Source organism: Numida meleagris, chromosome 10, assembly GCF_002078875.1.
Source record: "Numida meleagris isolate 19003 breed g44 Domestic line chromosome 10, NumMel1.0, whole genome shotgun sequence".
Classification (NCBI taxonomy): Eukaryota; Metazoa; Chordata; class Aves; order Galliformes; family Numididae; genus Numida; species Numida meleagris.
Window position 1 is genome coordinate 10,725,346 of NC_034418.1, and position 19,612 is coordinate 10,744,957.

At 37.4% G+C, this 19,612-nt stretch overlaps 1 protein-coding gene across 1 annotated transcript in view; it reads right to left on the reverse strand.

The window, feature by feature from the left end:
- The window catches only part of UBA2 (ubiquitin like modifier activating enzyme 2), a 17,195-nt gene continuing 577 nt past the window's right edge, over positions 2,995–19,612 (reverse strand). Inside the window, exons 2-17 of the mRNA XM_021408446.1 lie at positions 16,328–16,411; positions 15,994–16,064; positions 14,762–14,826; positions 14,199–14,299; positions 13,916–14,037; positions 13,333–13,400; positions 10,925–11,046; positions 10,031–10,130; positions 9,337–9,497; positions 8,363–8,456; positions 8,158–8,270; positions 7,534–7,689; positions 6,829–6,925; positions 6,106–6,211; positions 5,221–5,357; positions 2,995–4,078 (exon numbers count right to left, since the gene is read on the reverse strand). Of these exons, the coding sequence (XP_021264121.1) occupies positions 3,900–4,078; positions 5,221–5,357; positions 6,106–6,211; positions 6,829–6,925; positions 7,534–7,689; positions 8,158–8,270; positions 8,363–8,456; positions 9,337–9,497; positions 10,031–10,130; positions 10,925–11,046; positions 13,333–13,400; positions 13,916–14,037; positions 14,199–14,299; positions 14,762–14,826; positions 15,994–16,064; positions 16,328–16,411 (1,776 nt within the window). The 3' untranslated portion in view covers positions 2,995–3,899. The remainder of the gene's footprint in view (positions 4,079–5,220; positions 5,358–6,105; positions 6,212–6,828; positions 6,926–7,533; positions 7,690–8,157; positions 8,271–8,362; positions 8,457–9,336; positions 9,498–10,030; positions 10,131–10,924; positions 11,047–13,332; positions 13,401–13,915; positions 14,038–14,198; positions 14,300–14,761; positions 14,827–15,993; positions 16,065–16,327; positions 16,412–19,612) is intronic.

The following is a 19,612-nucleotide window of genomic DNA, read 5'->3' on the forward strand; positions in this document are numbered from 1 at the left end:
TTTCATCCTAGTTTCTGCTTTCTTCCAAATTCAACATTTTAGATATGCACAATTGAAGATTTTGATAAGAATAGATGCAAAGAGAAGAAAGAAAATACCTCCCTCCACTTGAAGGGAAGAAAACAGAACAGGGTAGAGGAAGGGACTGTTTTCCTTAATTCAGTGTTTTTTCAGTTTTCAAATGCAGATTTACAACTTTGTGACAGTGGAGATCATAGAATCATCGAAGTGCTCAGGTTGGAAAGGACCTTCAAGATCATCAAGTCCAGCCACAACCTAACCATACTGCTCTAACAACCCACCGCTAAATGACGTCCCTGAGCACCACATCCAAACGGTTTTTAAACACATTCAGGGATGGTGATTCAACCACCTCCCTGGGGAGCCTGTTCTAGTGCTTAACAACCCTTTCTGTAGAGAAGTTTTTCCTGATATCCAACCTAAACCTCCCCTGGCGCAACTTGAGGCCATTTCCCCTTGTCCTGTCACCTGTCACCAGTGAGAAGAGACCAACCACGATAAAGCATGACACATATAATATCAGTATATACTCACTGAACATGGGCCTATTTTATCTTCTGCAATCTAACAAATGGCTAGCAAGAGCTCTTTGTCGTAAAGGTCACAGCTCGAAATGGCACAATCTGCTTGCCAGCTGTCACAGTCTACAAGCCAGGGAATAATGCACATCTCCATGCCATTCAACAATGAAATGGTTTTATAAAGCAAAACTAAAACCTCACTACCACAAACATCTTGCTGGTATCTCCACATTAAAGTTGCTTTTCAGGAGATGAGCTGGTTAACAGGCCATCACATCATCGTCCAAAAAGTTCTTCTGACTTGAATGGTCAGCATCTGCCCCTCAAAGGGTGATTCCCTGCATGCTTTGAGAATGTTCTCTTTTTAAAACAATAACATTATGGGAAAACTGTTACATGCTTCTTCACCATAAGTTAGAACAACTTAATGGATCTATAGTAACTGCTGTATAGCAGCAGTGGTTGATACTCCTTTCTGTGCTCCAGTTCACAACAAGGATATCGAACCAATAGCATACAAAGGCAGATACTAGATACGCTCACACCTGCAATCGACTACACTACAATATTACAGTTTTTCTTGTTCTTTTTATATATGGCACTCAAATTCACCACATAAATAAAAAAATACAAGCATTAAGAAAGAACTGTTATTATGAAAACCAGCCAGAAAGGCTTACTTGTCTTACAGAAATTAGCATCAGTATAAGCAAACAACTAGAAAAAGCTGTGTGTCGGAAAAGCCACTCTGTATCACTGCAAATAGCAATTTGTAGACTGATTTAATGAGCCTGGCTCAGAAACTGTTAATGGAGACAGAGCTTACATCGAGGTTGCAAAGCTAAGGAACCAGGGAGTATTTCATTCATTTTAATTTCTGAGTGTTGCGTCTTCCAACTATATTTCCTCCTACGTGAATATTACTGCTGTGAGGGCTTTAACAAATTGCCTGTTGAAAGGTTAGTTTTTTTAAAAAACAACCTATAAGCTTAGTAAATGCTTGAATGTATGATTTACTTATACATTATACAATGTATAACTGGCTATTGCAAGAGCAAGTTTAGTTCAGAACATACCACACCACTACAATGTTAGTGACTAGTAGCCAATTAAGGATGCACACACTTCCATCAGTTCTGAAGAGCCGTTTTCATCTAGCAGTAAATCATATTGCATTTTTACTGATTCATTCAGTATTGCCAAACTTAATGAGAACCCAACAAACCCCAAAGACTATATGAACATCCTGTCATGTTTACAGAAGCTGCTGGTATACAGAAAAAATATATTGAAGAATTAATTCACTTTAGATTATTTTACAGGAAGGATCTTAGAGCCTTTCTTTGGCACATAACTGCTTAATACTGATAAAAGCAGTACAAACACATCTCCCAAATATGTCAACATGTAATTGCTTTTAAAGTTAGATGTTGTATTACCTTTTATGCTGCAAACCACATGATGATGCATATCATAAGTTTCTCAGTACTTCTCTAAAACTCACAGTCGTGCAATAAGACCACTATCTTTGACACATTATATATGCCAGCAGCTGAGATACAGCTTTGTCATGCCACAGCGAGAATCACATCCTGTTACACAGTTAACAAGCCATTTGACAACTTATTTAATAAACCAATAATTTTATTTTTAGTGAAGCTAAAAGAGGAGATGCTGACCTTCGTTACTGGAAAATGTCATCAGACACATTAAATTCTAGTACTTTAGCTGTTTATAGTGAGAACTATAAAAGCTTCCCCTTATAGTGCTGAAAATCAGTTCTCTATCTCTTATTTACATCTTTACCTCTCAGTCTTCACTGATGCTGGCCAAGAAGCTACTAACTCAAAGATTTAATTTCATGTTCGAGCGTTACGTCTTCAAACAAGCTGTTGTATGTGACTATTACTTCCTAAAAGTAGAGAAAAAACATTAATTGCATTGCATCATACTTTTACACTGCATTGGCAATTCAACAGTGATGAGAACCTGGTCTTCTATTAGACAGAACCAGGTGCAGAAACTAAGAAGTGCCATGTTTGGTTTTTACATTCTCTTGTATGGTTAACATCTTGTTAAAAATGCAGTCAGTTTACTAACTGCAAGAAAATAAATCTTGTCCACTCAATTTCTCTACTTTGTAAGGCTGCCACTGAGTACTTATCTATGAATAGAAGCTGTTCTGGTTCATTAACACAAAGCTGGAACGAAATTTCAGTGCAGTGACAGAAATGACAGATTAGTGTGTTCTAAGAATTAACACTGATTGTACTGAGAGCTACTAAAACAGTTCAACAAATGCAGTAGGCTTTAAGATACCGTTCCTAAACATTGCACTTTTGCCCTAAGCACAAAGCATAGCATATAAAAGCCCGGCGCTTTCTCTTTCTGAAGGCATGAGGTGCTGAAAGCGTGCGTGTGGTGATGTAAGAGCCCCAACTGAAAAAGCCAATAAGTGTCACAAAAGTTTTATTAAAAAAAATTCCCCTTTCACCTCAAACAAGTGAAGCTTAAGTTCTGTACTACTAGGTTATGTTCAGAAAAATGATAATAGTACAGTAATTTTTGAAGGCCATACATTTTTAAATCCCATAAATCAGCATAAACTTGGACTGTGCAAGGATATATAGCAAGTATTTCAGATGTCATTTATTTGGTCCGTCAGATGTACAGTATAGTAGCAGTATCTGAGTTTACAAAACATCAAATATAAATAACCAGAAACTGTAACAATACACAAAAAATTTGCTTCTTACATTGACATACCAGGCAGTACGAGCTGAAAAACTTGAGTAAATTAACAGTTTTACAGTAATGTACATAGCGCCAGTTAAAGTTTAAGGACGCTGTTTTAACATGGCACTAATTTGCTTTAGTGAATTTTCTCCTTGTTCAGGGTATGAAAAATGTTTAGGACTAGACTAAAAATACTTTTCTTCAAGCAAAGAAAAATTTAGGTACTTACAAATCTGGGCATCAAGTGATGACCCTTTACTAAAGCAGAGTAGGTTTTTTTTGTCCTACTGAATTATACTTAAAAGGTATTTACACAAAAATAACATGCTTATTTTCATGACTGTTTAAGCAAATACTTATCTGCAAGTATTTAAAAACTATGTTTCTACTACATTTAATATATGGAATTCAATATGGAAAAACTTCTAGAAAGAGTCTATTAAGATGATAGCTTTATCATCAAGAAAAACAGACAAAAATTATTTAAGCCAATGGTTTGGTATTTCCTCAGAACAAAAGCCTTACAATTAGTCTAGTTCTGGACATTTTTCAAATCCCCAAATAATATGCTGTTACTGCATTACATTATCTCAATCATTTTGTCAAACAGCATTTCCATGTTCAGTCTAATGCTATAATTTCATCTTGCTCTTCTGTCTGCTCCATACGCACTCTCTTTGTACTGATGCACTCTTTATCTTCTAGTTTTCTCTTGCGGCTCTTATTTTCTGTATCATCAGCATTACTTGAATGGCCTTCATCTTCAGAATCAATTATAAATAGATCATCCTGATCTGGAGCTGCAAAATACAATTTTTTAATTCCAGCAGGTACTGTAAGGATAGTCTGCTCTCAAAACAAAGTACATATAGGACACCTCTAATGTAACAAATACATCTTGGAGCATTCTTTACCCATAGTTTTTGTCAACTAACTGCAAGAATCTTTTGAATTTCTCCAAAACCTGTGAAAGATGCTTTTCACATGCTTATTCCCTTTTCATTAGATGTAGGGTTGAAAGAGCTAAAGGATAACAAAGGATGGTATAAAGAAGGGAAACTAGAACCAAACATGAACTTTCAAGAGATCTGGTGGACTTCAAGTAGAAACTCATTTTAAAAATCAATTTTGTGCTGGTTTCTAATGCCACCTGGGGTGGGGGGGGTTGTTTTTTACTTAATTTGAAATTATATCAGTACCCTTAACATGTAATGCCTCATGAAACAAAACATAAGATGCAAGTGTCTACACACTTCTGGGTCTATCTTAAGAAGGACTCTCTGATGGGTACATGAACATCATCCAAAAGCTTAAGATGGAACTACAGATATCACTGAAACACTACAATGTTTCCAGTACGTTAGCTTTCACTACTTACAAATCCTATATTTGAGTTAAGCTATTCTGGGCATATTCAGAAGAATACCCTGTATTAAAAAAGTTATGGTGGTACTTCTTGGGTAGCAAATACTTTTATTTTTTTTGCCATGCCTTACTCAGCAGGTGAAAAATAACTATTTTTAAACAGATTTATAAAGACGTCTTCTTAAATTAACAGAGTGAAACGCGATCAAAGAGATCCACAAAGTAACTTTTAATCTGTAGGGAGAAAGCAACAAATTTGATTCTTTTTTTTGTCAAACAATAGGGTGACCATGAGATAGAATGAGTTTAACTTTATTTAAATCACCATGTGAATAGTGTGTTTAAGTTGACGCCTTCCCTCAAGCACCTGCAAGTTAAGTCATATAATAATATAATAAGGTGTATTTACTATAAACCTTTTAAACAGCCTGTGCATTTTTATTATTTAATATTATATATATACAGGGGCAACTTGAATGTCTTTCACTTCATGTTGGCAAAGTTAAGTCATAAAATTCAAGTATTTTAATTGGACTGAAAGACTATTTCTTTTTATTTAATATTGACTGTTATTTACCCGTTGATGTTGAAGGTTGTGCTCCATCATCGCTACCATTGGTAATGTTTTTGGATGTTGGTTCTGATGGTTTAGGGCCAACTTTTTCAGGAGTGTCACCCACAACTTCAAATTCAACATCTTTTTCTAGGTCTTCACTGCAGAAAAAGTATATACAGTTTTAAACAATAAAAATATGTTTTTTTTTCACAAATAAATATATCATTCAGATTATCAGAGCACCTTCCAACTGGGACGAAGTAAGGAAAATCTACTTAAAAGAAGGAAAATCTGTTCATCCCTCCTCTATAATTCATGCTTTGTCTATTTGTAAATACTGTTTCCCTGCCACTGCCATACCATAAAATGCTTAGGAAAGAAAGAAATCATTACCTTAGATTACTTTTCTTCCTCAATCTCACATTTCTATTTGCACTGAAATTGCAGCGTGTTGATTTACTCTACATAATAAGTATATTACTTATCCAAAGTTAAATACACACACCGATTATTTCAGAGTGACTTTTCTTTGCATTGCCGTATCTGAATGCAGGCAGATGATTTACTACTTCAGCAGGTTTTTATTTGTTTTTATGCAGCTGTTTCTCACTTTTTAGCTGCCCTAAAAGCAAATTTAGCTTTGCACTATTTTTATGTTACATAATGTGCAAGTTGTTCAGATAAAATCTTACCAATTACTTTTGTAATAAAATAGAAATTAAGAAATCCAACATGTTGAACTATATCCACTTATTTAAAAAAAAACAACAACTTTAATTTCATTATATAAGTAACTTAATGTTTTAGCTTTATTCACAAATTTAAAATTCATAACTGGAAACTCCCTGTGGAATTATTCCATATATATATATATATACATAAAAATAATTATTTCAGAACTCTTACCTATGAAGCACATTGATTAACAGAGTATAATCCTGGAGGAAATCATCTGCTTGTAGTCGAGTGCCGTTTCGAATTCCAAACTCTGATAATTTCCTATGGTTATTTGCTAGAAAAAATAGTGAAACACTGTGGTGTGTACAGCTATTTATATAAAGATTGCCTTTACTATTAAGATATGAGTACTCCAGAAGTTTAACCTATGAACTAAACGTTAATACTTAAATCTGAATTGAAACTAAAAGGTGACATTTAAACCTATCAGAAGTTAAAACTAGGCATTTTGACCTATTTACTTCTCAAATGTCATGTTCATTTAACTATTATTACATCTAGGAACATCTTCTAGAGATACCATCTGTATTGCAATTGGGCGTACAAGCATCATGAAAATAACACAATCTAAGAATCTATAAATGGGAAAGTGAAAGGGATTACAAACAGAGGAAGAAAAGTGCTGCGTTTTTATAGCTGAACACCTGATTCCTGAGCAGAATCCGGACGCTCCAAGTAGAAGTACTTTATATGGGAAAGCAGAACAGTACATACAGCTAGACAACACCACTAGCTATTCCTAAGCCACTTACATACTTGCAAATCCAGTTCTCTTCAACTATTAGTCTACAGGCTGAGCGCTAAACCACTCACTATATACTTCAATTCCTTATATTTTAGTTTCTTCCTAGTTTTCATCTAGTTTTATCTGAAAAGCTTCAGTACACGTACCTTCTGTTTCTCCTTCTTCTGAAGAGATAAGAATGGTTCCTTTTCCATCATCTATTTGTACATCCGGTGCTACCATAGCAAATTTTTCTTTCACTATCTGAAAATAGTAATTTGATTATATAATCAATATCTACTTTTATAATACTCATAAAAGAAATAACCTTGAATTGTGCTGATTTTCCTATCCTGGCCCATGTTCAGGCATCTGCTAAAGCCTACACTTTCTTTTTTCTTTCTCACGAAAAAAAAACCCTATCTTTTTGTTACCTGAACTCTCAGGATCCAGTCACAAAAAAATAATGTCTATAACACCTGTGATCTCACCTTTACAAGTTCAGATGATGTGCTGATTTGATTTTTTAAATACTTTTTTCATAAAATGATAGTTTTAGAAATCAGTTGCTACTACAGAACTGTAATATAGCTACTGAACTATTCAAATGAAATGCTTTTATTTTTTTCCCTGTTAGTTGTGAACAGACTTTAAAAGACAAAAAGACAAAATACATTCTTTCACGAGATATACAAGGACACACAAACAAGATGCATACTGGCTAATCTAGCTCTTCTTCTATTTGAGAAAAATGCAAAGAGTACAGGAAATAGAACAAAGCTAACACTCAGTCAAAATATATTGAACAAAATCATTAATAATGTACAATACTGGAATCAAAGCAAAAGCCATCGCTAATATTTAAAATTTACCTTGTCCTGGAGTGTTAGCACAGTAACTTTGTGTACATTAAGTCTCACGGTCACTTCTGGCTTACTTGCACATACATAACAGTTAGGATTTGGTGGATCCAAAGCACAAGGAACCAATAGCTTCTTTTTGGGATTTGGCTGCTTGTTCAAAAAAATCTTGAAGAAAAGATTAAAACAAGTTATTCTGTAAGTAAAGCACTCATAAAACCTGTTTTCCTTCAGATTTATTCTCTTGGGACTCCCAGGTTGTCCTGTTCCCTAATCCTCTTTGACATGCCTACTGAACAGGAGGAAGTGTGTATTACAGCCAGTCCACAATGACACCTGTGCTGACTAACCAGCTACTGCCAAACAGAGCTGTAACATGAAAATAGCACGTTTCAAGTGGTGTCAGTCTGGCTCTCTCTCTTATCCAGCAGCCAGTTTTCATGAAATCAGATGGAACTGTGCAATCCTCAAGACTTCCATTTTTCTTTCTATCCTGGGTGAAAGTTCCTAGCACATTCAGAATCTACTGTAACAAGAAGTGATACAGAGTAAAACTACACACTAGTAGAAGGTTAAACATGACTGCTGAATAAATAACGAATAACAAGAAAGTCAAAGTGTTTTATTCCCACTTACCGTTCTACACTGATCTATTTTTCCCGATAAAATCTTCAAACCCTCCAACACTATCAGGCCAGCTATTATTGCATTAGTAGTAGCTATAGCTGGGATAATATTTCCTGCCATTGCTGCAAAAGAAGCAAGAGTGCATAGATTTTTAGCAGCAAATGAAATGCAGAAGTTTAGCTTATTAAACAAAACATCGTATTTTAACTCTTACACTTGATATCAAATCTGCTCTTCATATTCATACTGAAAACATGCATCCTGAGGTTTGCAGCAGAAGTGACAAAATCCATTGCAGAAGGGTCATCCTGACAAGAAGTTAACGGAAAAAGCATTTAAAAATCAGATTACACAGTGGGAAAACTTTGCAACATATGGTTCCTAAAATTACTACCTTAAAAACAACAGAAAAAAGTCTGTAAAATATTCCATTTCAAAGCATGTGTACTTCCTCCTTTAAATGGTATGTTTAGACAGAGCAGCAATACTTTAAAAACAGGTTTAGAAAATGTATTTAGTATTTTAATGCTGCATTAGTATATTAATATTAATAAAATGCCTTTTATGCTCAAAATAATGTCTAAATACTAAAACTTACAGTGTTTTATGCTTAGTTTCAAACACTGGTGTTTTACAAAGAAGAAGTATTTTTATCAGCTGTTGTAATACTGTTTCTCTGTTTTGTTCCTCACACCCCCCATACCGACACACTGCATTTTTTTCTTACGTCAGGTGACAACTGACTACAGGAAGATCACACTGTCTGCTACTGAAGAATTCTTTGCTTCTTGTTTTTCTTCAGCAGCTCTTGTAATACGCCACATACCTACTGTCACAGCTAATTATGTCCAACTCTTGCTACAAACCGCTGTACAAGAACAAGTTTTAGAGAAAGCTACAGCAAAGGAAACATGGAGTGGCATTAAAATATTTTCAAAATGAAAATACGGCAACTACTTCTTAGTTTGTGCTTTTCAAAGTTGGTGAATTATTTTACATCACAATACTTAATCCGTACATTCAATGACATACGAAGTATCTAAGGTATGTACTTGTTTACTTACAGAAAGTGCTTTTAGAGATGTGTCAGCCATTTTTGTCCTTAGTAGCACTATACTGTAATTAAACTCCAACATTTGTGTTACGTACATAGAATATAAGTGTTTCTTATCTATGTGGTAAACTCACCTTATCCCATATAAGCTCTGCTCCATCACCTTTCTCAGCCAGATGAAGTCTCAGGGTTTCAACACTTTTTGAAAATAAGTGTGCATAGCTCTTGACATCGAGAACCTGCTGATCTTTCAAAACTGAGGAGGATTCATTTTGTTGGTCAGGTACGTTTTTCTCTTCAGGAAAAGAAAAAAAAAATACCAGGAATATTTATAAATTCCACAAAAATTCTCTCAAAGAGCTAGGAATTTGCCAATTTAACAAAATTAAATATTTTCTACATTGAAGATCAGTGTTCTTAAGCTACAGCTCCCCCCGGATTTTTTTTTCAAGTCTGCATTTTGAAGTGCGACCAATAGCCATACTTCATCCTATCAACAGACGTGCACAAGTTAAAACAAATGCAAGTTTTCAGCTTTTAGATAAAATGTATCGACGTGTGCCCTAAGGTGTCCTAGAATAAACTGGCATGTAATTTTGTGAAATACAAGTTTCCCATAACCAATACTAATTATTCAAAATAGGAATTCCATAACAGTTTTTAGAAAAAATGTTTTCTATTTAGGACAAATCTTCAGGAGTTATGAAGAAGTAGTATGTTCAGCATCAGTACCCAACTGCAACAGTGAGAAAATGTACACGTCACAGAGTTGCTTTAACAAACAAGAAGTATGACTTACAAGCGTGTATCAGGAGGAGGAACCATTACCTTGATTTTGTACTTCAGCCCAATCCAGTGGCACTGGAGGCTTTCTTTTCCTCCACAGCTTATCCATTGTCAGCAAATATCTAATGTCATCTTTGAAAAGCTAGGAAACAAAAAAAAAAGTAGAAGAGAAAAAGAGAGATATTTTATTTTTTAATCTCCTTTGAAACTGAAAAAACAGCATTAGATTTATGAGTTCTTGCTTTTCTTTGTGACAATATTTTAAACTATACATACAAAATCAAACTCCACAAGAAAAAACCTCTCAGCACTTTGTGCAGAAAGCAGACAGCTCTCATTAATCTGGGGGGGCATTAAAATTAAGAAACAGTCATCCAAACAGCGGGTCCGTGTGCAGCTACCACTACAGCTCTTTGTATACTATCTCCCTACGATACTGCTACCTACATGCCAATTAATTTCACAAGGAAAGTTACTAATATCTATCAACACTACATTCTATACTAATTCCCTCTACATATATACTTTTTGCAGCTACTTAGAAGCAAAACTCCTAAGGGTTTATGTTTTCTTATATCAGCATCTGATTATATACAGGGCATGCATTACATATTTCTGATCCTCAGACTGGTTCTGATAACATGCAGTGAAACTTCTACAGAATTCAAGAGTTTGCCTTCTCATATTATAACAACTCAACTGTTTCTTTTCCTCTCCAGTGTGGACAAGCTGCTGAAGTTGTCCATACAGACACAGGTGGAATGCCAAAAGACAAGAAAATGTTGCAAAAGACCAACACAACAGCAAACTCATCAAGTCATAATACAATTGCATGACTGATGCCCAACGTTTAGTGTTCAAACTGGATTTTGACTGAACTTTAAAACATCTCATACACTTCAAATAAAGATATTTATTGGGGAGTAAAAAATATACCTTAGTAAAAAGCTTAACTGGATCGTATCCAGTTGATTTAGCCCACTCCTTAGTTGAAACACGTTTAATCTCACCATCTTCATTGGATGCTCGTGCTCTGGCTTCTGCTTCTGCTGGCTCCCCTATAAATAAAGCATTAGCAAAATATGTCAGTTAACAGAAAAAAAAAAAAGGAAATCATATCCAAGTATTTCCCATGGCGTCAATGACCAAAATTATTCAAGCACCATAAAATGGATTTACTGTTCCCAATAAAAGCTAAATTAGACACAGTGCAATGTGACTGTTCATTTCTATAACTACAGTTCACTAGTTTAACCTAATGCCATCAAATTCTTTTACTGGCAGAAACACGTAGCAATTGTTTCCTACTTATTTTCTTCCCACTGTGTTGTGATTTCATAAATCTCTAACAATCTTCTTTTAGTAGTCTCTTTTCCTGGCTTAAGGGTCGTAGTATCATTAGAACTTTAAGACAGATTATCAGCTTCCTACCCTCTGGTCATCCCTATATGGTAATATTCCAACTGCTGCAGATGTGCTGCTCATTTTCATTTTTTTTCCTAGTCACATCCAGCAATTGTTATCTTGGCTACTAGTAAGCAGCAAGCTGATATTTTCAGACAACTATTAAAAATCTTGACTGCATGAAGAAAATCAACTCAGAAAATCATCATTTCATGCGCAAATTTGTGAATGTTCTCCCCTCCCTTCTCCAGTGCATCATTTTATATTTATCTGTACCACAATCTACCTAGTATTTCATTGCCTAATCATTCTGTATTGTGAAGTTTTCTTCTACTTTTAATTCTTAACCATCATCTTTATTATTCTGAGCGAGTCTGATTCATCATGTCTGCTGAACAGCACTGGGAGACTCCTCTAATCACCATTCATCCCTATCATTTAAGTAGTTTATCCACTTCAGGATCTTCATCCTTTTTCCCCGCATGACATCTTAGCTTCTTCAGATTCCTTACAAAAAGAATGCCCTGTGCATATTCAAAACAGACTAAACCAGGTATGCTCGTCCACAGGTTTGCCTTCAAAGGACCCTAACAGACATAGGATAGTTTCCCTTTCCCTTACTTTTCCTAGACATACCACAGAAGCTCCTCTGATTCTTACCAGCATTATAGCAACTGACAGTTTGCTCACTACAGAGATGAGGCTACAACTCAGGCCTCCCTATAATTGCCCTGGGATCCTTCTTCAAGTGAGCAGCAGCATGTCTGCTGCCTTCAAGTACTCCCGCAGCTGTTGTTGTAAATGAGTTTATGTGCCACTCTCTTAAGAGTCAGCTACTCATTCAGGACTCCCTGTAGGAACAATTCGTTACGTGAATGTTATCTGATGTTCAGAGATTCTGAGGCTCTTCTTAAGCTCCCTCTCTCAAGTTCACCATTTAAAAGGATCCAAAAGGAGAAGCAGTAAAGCTGCTTATTCACCGTTACAGTAACTACGGTTACTGTCCATATTAAAAAATGCAGAATAGCTACAAAAAAATCATGCAAAGTGGGCATCTTTACTACGCAGATGAACGTGGAAGTGTCTCAAACTAGAAGAGTTCAGACTTGACCCCGCTGTTTCCCAGTTTCCAGTCCCTCAGCTAGTAGTGGAAAACGCAGTGTGACTACAGACAGCACTCAGTTTTCAGTCCTTGGTTGAGAAACCAAGCCTCCCACCTGCAGGGAAGGAAGTACTCCATCAAATCCAATACACAGGAAAAATATGCTGCCCTGCAAAGACCAGCAATATTTAATTTTCACTTCAAGTTCACTTCTCACTTCTCTGTACACATGGGGAAGACAGTTTACTCCAGAGGGAACAGGAGTCTTTGAATATATATAAGCTTACTCATCTAAATCATTTATCACATGCCTGGGTGTATTAACTGGACCTTCATGACTACAAAGTGTATTGACTGCTCCTCACAGCTGCTCTACCCACACCCTATCTGAAGACAACTAGTGAATGACAGAGACCTATCTCACACTGTATTAAAAGGTTTTTACAACAGCTGAAGTAATCATTTCATTAACATTTTAGGCTGCCCACAAGAGCAACAACTCTGACAACTGAAACTATCCAAACACTGGCATTTTGAAGTGTTTTTTGCACGCTGGCCACACAAAGATCTCAGCTGTGCATCAAGTTAACTTAAAAACAAACAAACAAAAAACAATTGAACAAAAAAACCACTGAAATCACTTCAAACTTTTAATACGTAGAAGTATGATGTACACAAAGGAGGCCTATTGCTTGCACACCCTAAATTCATGTTGTTCACGAGCGCTGTAAGTGGAATCCTCTTAGAAGAAAATGGTGCTGAACCATAACTTTAAGAAATGGACAGAAGCAAGTCAGTCTCTAACATGTTTCAGTAACACTTAATGTATCACACTTACAGGCAGCTTCAGGATCAGCTCTGTCAGGAGAGACTTCTTGATCAGCATCTTCTTCTCCAAACAACTGACTGTATAGCAATTAAGAACAACAACACAACACTAGATTTTAACCATATCTTATTGAAGACTGAAATATTTGCTAACTGGCATATACCCACTTTAGAATTCTTGCTACCAGAGTGCTACTTCATACACTGCATTTTAAATTGCTGGAATTCATTACATGCAGACTTACCATGGACAATGCAGAAAATCCAACAGAAAAATGAATTTAGTAAAACAGATGCATATAACTGCCTCAATAGTTCATCTATCTCCACAATTCCAGCAAACATTACTCTGTTTTACAGTTGTTGTCCTCTGCCCTATTTTCTCTGATACCAGAACAGGGTGTAAGTACTAACTGACATGCTATCTGTGTACTTTAAAAAACAGAAAAAAAACGTAAAAGAACTGGAGGTTTTTGCCATTATCTACATTAGTTTTCAAATTACGTCCTTAATTTCTCCATCTGTAATTTTAGAAACCTACAGAGAGAGTCACAGTCCCCATTTTGAAAGGAAAAAAAGGAAAAAAGACTTACTTAAACAAATACTTGGCCCACACAATGCAGTGGATAGGTTCTGATGGCGTATTTCGGATTGTGCAGCCTGGAAAAGTCTTCTGAGTTGGTTTAGGATGACATTCATAACATTCCGTCACTCCCTGGTGAAAAGTGAAATATTTACTCGTCACGCCGTGAGGCTACCGACAGTACACGCTATAATCACATGAACTGTAACTTTATCTCAGAGCACCCAACTCCCCGATGTCTAAAATAGCCAATGATTTAAACTTGAAGTGACAAGAGTAGCACACGACCTAACCTTCTTAATAACCGTTACTTGACCAAGGTAGCCTGCAGTTCCGCTCTCTATAAGAGGAACGTCGGCGGCCAGACACATCCTGTTCACATGGTTACGGGCAGCTGCAAAGCAAGAGGTTTTACAGAAATCTGAACAAGTGGAAAAAAGATTGACTTCCGCAAACTCAGCCTAGTCTCCTACGCACACATTTGTCCTGAATTTGCCTTATTTCACTATAGATAGCACTATACCTCTTTCACAATTTTCCAACTGATACAAAATATACTGACACTATTAAATACAGCAAACAATTTAACGGAGTTATGCATTTACACAAAATACTGACTGGTTTCCATAAAGCAGTAACACAGCAGACTTGTTTACTTTCAGAGGTGTAACAGTTCTGACTACACTTTCAAGGTTCTAACAATGCACAAAAGCATTAGTTAAACTATAGCTGGGTTAAGAGGATACTTATTTAACTGACATTGCTCAAGAACTAGTAGTAGAACACATTCGAGTTCTATTCCCGTGAACAAGCAATAGTGCTTTCATCTTCAATACAAAATCAGTGAAAACTTCACCTCTGTTATCCAGAGCATTCATAACCAAGGTAAACTGGCGGAAGAACTCTACGTTATAGTCAGGGCTACAGAAAAGAAAAACAATATTCAAAATGGCACGTCAGAGTTGTTGGTTATTATGCCACAACAGAAACAACACACACACAGAGGGCAGACTGATGTTCACATACGAATTACACACACTATAGATTTACTGACAGCCTTTAAGTACCCCATTTGTCTCCTGCCCATTTTAAAGCTGGGTAAAAGCAGGACTGTTATGTCACTGCAAGGACGCTATTCCGATTACTGCCGCTTTGACCAATGAAACAGGCAGGCAAAGAAGAAGTGTTTATATTGCTCCGACCTAATGAGTAAATTGGATGATCTCTGATAACTGACCATAAAAACCACCAGCTGAGGGTAAGATGTGCACACTGTAATTACCACAGCTCATCAGACTGTTGAGATCTCATTACAGTGGGAGAGCTCAATTGGTTTTGATTGTGCCTGCATACCCTTAGGAGCCAAGATGAGGGACTTGAAAATCCTGACACCATAGCGTCTTCACACTGCATTTTTCTGACTTAAAGATGGCAGCAGCACAGATGACAGAGTAACAAGAAAACAAGATTAACGGTTTTATAGTTTTAGGAGTAAGATGCAATGAGCCAATGTTTCAGAGGCTAATAGCAACATCAGAGCTGAAATCTTAATATTAGAGAGTGTCACCTTTTGCAAAACCTGGACAAATACACATTAATAGTTGGGAAATAGCTACTGAAAAGCTACATGGTCTTGCACTTCACTAACTTGTTATGGATCACAAAGACTAGGTTTTAACTGTTTGGTAACTGAGCAATATTTATACCTGCCTTCCAACCCCAACCATTCCATGCTTCTATGCCCTATGCATAAAGGCCTTTTTTTTCTTTTTAAATCAAGTACTCGACATTCACACTTATTTTCCTCCAATTATCACCCATGACATCAAGAAATCCTCACAGCATAGAATCTCAAGTAGCAATGTTGCTAATAAAGTGAAAATTAGACACAAGCAAATGACTATAGCTACCAGAACTTAATAAAATTCATGCAAAATCCACACTCCCATTCAGGTGCAATGCAGTCTCATATTTACAGCTACCTTATTGTGGAAGGTTTGTAAAGTACCTTAAAGCACACCACTGCAGCATTTAAATAACAGTACTTGCAAATCAGAACACGTAATTAGAGCTTAAAAACAAACATACTTCATGATGCTATCATGGTAAGCTATAATATTAGCTTCTGGATAAAACTGTAACACGCTTTCCTTGGCAACCTAGAAATAAAAACAAAACAAAACAAAAACAAAAACAAGACTTATTATTTCTTCTTTCTTTCTAAAGAGACTCAGTACCAGTTGAGTACTGAGTAAATTGACTACCTTACAGATTTTAATACTTTTAAATGAAACTTGGCAGACAGCCACGAGCAACCAACCACCACTTACCTCTCAGCAGCAACAAAACTGTGACACGTTTCTAACAATGTCCATAAAATAACACTGAACGAGTAAAACGTGAGCTTTGACTTTTTCCTCACCTGTGCTTTTGATCTTCCAACATGTTTCTTCTGAAACAAAAACTGCCTGTTGAGATTGCTGACATCAATAGTATCCAAATCAATCTACAAACACACAAAAAGAGCCATTTCACTTCTGCAGAAATAAAAGGAACAAAGCCATCAACAGACAAATGTGATTAACTAAAACACAAAAGCAGTACAGACTCCTTTTTGGACCTGCATACTGTTATTACATTTGCACAACAGCAACTGCAGAAGCACCATGACCTTCAGGAATAAATGGTCTTCATTTAAATGTTCATTAACAGTGGAACCACACCTCAAGGACTGAGAGCTGTATGACAACAAGCTTTCTTTGGAAAGTCCCTACTAAAAATGTACATCAATTTTGAGATGCATAGGCAGAACATTTCGTGGAAAGTCAACAACTGACTGTATCTCTTGTTGGATGAAGATTTTAGTGAGAAAGCATTAGGAGCACAGCAGACGCTGGAGGAAATCCCGCAGGACTCAGTGGCACCAGGCCCGTGTGGGAAGGCTCTGCATGCGCTTCCCCAGGGCCAGGAAGACTGTCCCACAAACTAAGGGGTGCGTCCAGCTTCACGGAACATGGCTGTGAGGAAATGAGGCTGCACTGTCACCTAATTCATACATCGCAGGGCAAGCTTTTACTATCTGCCACCAGGCAAGCGCGTATTAAAAAATATAAAATTCACCTAAAAAAGAAAATAAATTGAATCACGTGATCAAGATGTTTAAATACACCATCAAACATTGACACTGTATGACCTGAAAGTATGTCACAACTTTAATTCCCCTAAGAGCCATGTTTCTATTTATTAATACGCACGCAACATCATAATCGCAAACGTATTTGCCCCACAAGAACTAGGATTTACGTACAACAGCGAGAGGACTGATTCATACCTGTGCTGTCACCACTCGTCGTTTACACTCACGTTAGGTCTGCCCGTGCCCCTAACATGTTAAAACAGGAGCAGGGAGGGCGACAGCTCCTCTGAGCCTGCGGTACCCTCACCATACTCCACTGGCAACACTGACGTACTCAGCACGGAACACTTCCAGCTCTATGGGGGGCACTGCTCAGTGTCAGCATGAAGGTTACGCACCCGATACTGAGGGTGTCCTCATTTGCCTTTAGTTTTATGAGCCAAATTTGAATTAATGAAAAAGCATGCCACACGTTTCCCGTGGAGGACTCTTCGCATACAAGACCAAAGTTCCAAGAACAAACTTGCTGTTGTCTAAAGGAAGTATTTATTTAAATATTTAGTTAAGTATTTAATTTAAGGATTACAATTTAATGTACTGAACCCTACTAGCCAAAGAGTTTTACTTAAATGCTACATAAAAGCACGTGTGGATACTGAGCACACAGAAGGTACACACCGTTTCAGGAAGGTATTAGGAGGTAGAGGTTGTCAATCTGCATTACCCATCATGCCCCCCAACCACCTCTGCTCTTGTAACCTCCATCAAAAAGGGATATCTGCCCAAAAACACAGTTCCACCTCCCTTCCTGTTCAACAGCCATAAGGCCTGCTTAGTCCAAAGCCACAAGGTTGGGAACTTCGAGAGAAACTGAGTGCACACATCTGTTGATGTCCAACTCCCCAGAAAGCCTCCAGCCCTTTAACTGGAGACTGTGACTGACATACGCTGCAAATGAAAACTGATCTCTAACAGTACTGCCAAGACAAAAAAGGTAATGGAAATTTTTCTCCAAAGAGAATACTTGAGACCACTGGACTCCAACCAAAGCTACAATTCAGCTGAGAATGATCCAAATTTGACAGTCCTCAAGCTAAAGCAACTTTACACTGCTCTCATTTTTGAAAGTTAGAAGGAAAGGAACTTCCTAAGAATATACGTTTGCGTTCCGAATTCAGATGTGTATTTTGACATTTAATATTGTTCTACTTTCAACAAAGTATATTTAGTTAAGCTTCATGTTTCTGAAGGGCTCCTGTTCAAAACTGTATTTCTTTTTCAGTATTAATGCTGTGATAAATAAATAAATAAGCCCACAGCTTGCTTATAAAAATAAGAAATATACTCAGACATTTGAGTTTGTTGATCTGTAACAATCAAAGGAAATCCCAATAATACCATGAACAATGACAAACACAGTTTTTTTCAACTGACAGCAAATTTCCTGTTTGCACGATTCTGTTCTTGCTCTCACCTTGTCTTTTGCCCATCCACTCCATATCCCATCAAAATGTTACTCTACTACATAAGACACCATCAGTAATATTTTTAAAGGAAGATAGCCCTAACCCAACACATACTTAAGGTAATGGAATCCAACCAAGGCAAACTTCAAAGACAATCAAAAAAAGATCTAACTAAAGTAAAAGAAACAATAAGCATACTCCAATGAGATCTACGCTTAAAGACTAACTGGAATATCAGGAGATATTAAACTGTATGTTAGTGGACTGCGGGAGCACACAAGTGACAGAATAAGGTAGGGGAAAAAAAAGAAAAGAAAACAGCGTAGAAATCGCAGGCTTCCGCTCTTGTGCTCATTTCACTCACACCCTGTTAAAATTTAGTAGGCTCCCACAGGTAGACTCAAAACAAAAAAACAATGTGGAATTACACTTTAGCACACCCTTCAAATCCATTTTAGAGCAAAGCCCGAGTTGTACAAATGAGAGAGGCAGAACAGCAGCTGGGCTCTCCTGCCAGCTGACAGGGCTGAGAGAAGCTGCTTCTGAGAAACTCCACTCAACAGGTCTGAATGCGGGGACAAACTCATGTGTCATATGAAACGCTCAAAAGTCACTCCTGGCAAAGCACAGATGGACTAAAACACAGTCAACAGATCTGAATTTGTACTCCCATGGCTTCTTAACGCGAAGTTATGAAAATACTCCTCTAAGAATTGAATAAAGGACTAGGAGGCTGGGCGACTTCTCTCTGTCTCGTGTCCAATGCCAACGTCTCAGTTCTGCCCTTCCTACACTCAGAGTCGAGCATCAGGAAGCAAAAGCGAAACCATCGGCGCGCGGGAAGCTCTCACAGCGGACTTCCAGCACGGACAGTTTTACAGCTCAGCGTCTAAAAGCACAGCTCCCTCCCGCTGCGGCCCATCGCCAACCACTAACCGCAGCACCCGCAAAGGCCGCGTTAAACCAACCTAGGGGACGGCGGGGCAGCGCACCGCCGCTTCCCAGCCTGCACCCACGGCCCTGGGAGAGGCGCGGCCGCTCCTCCGCCAAGCGGCGGCCGGGGAGGGCAGGGCGGCCCGAGCTCCGCGGCGAGGAGGGCCCGTTC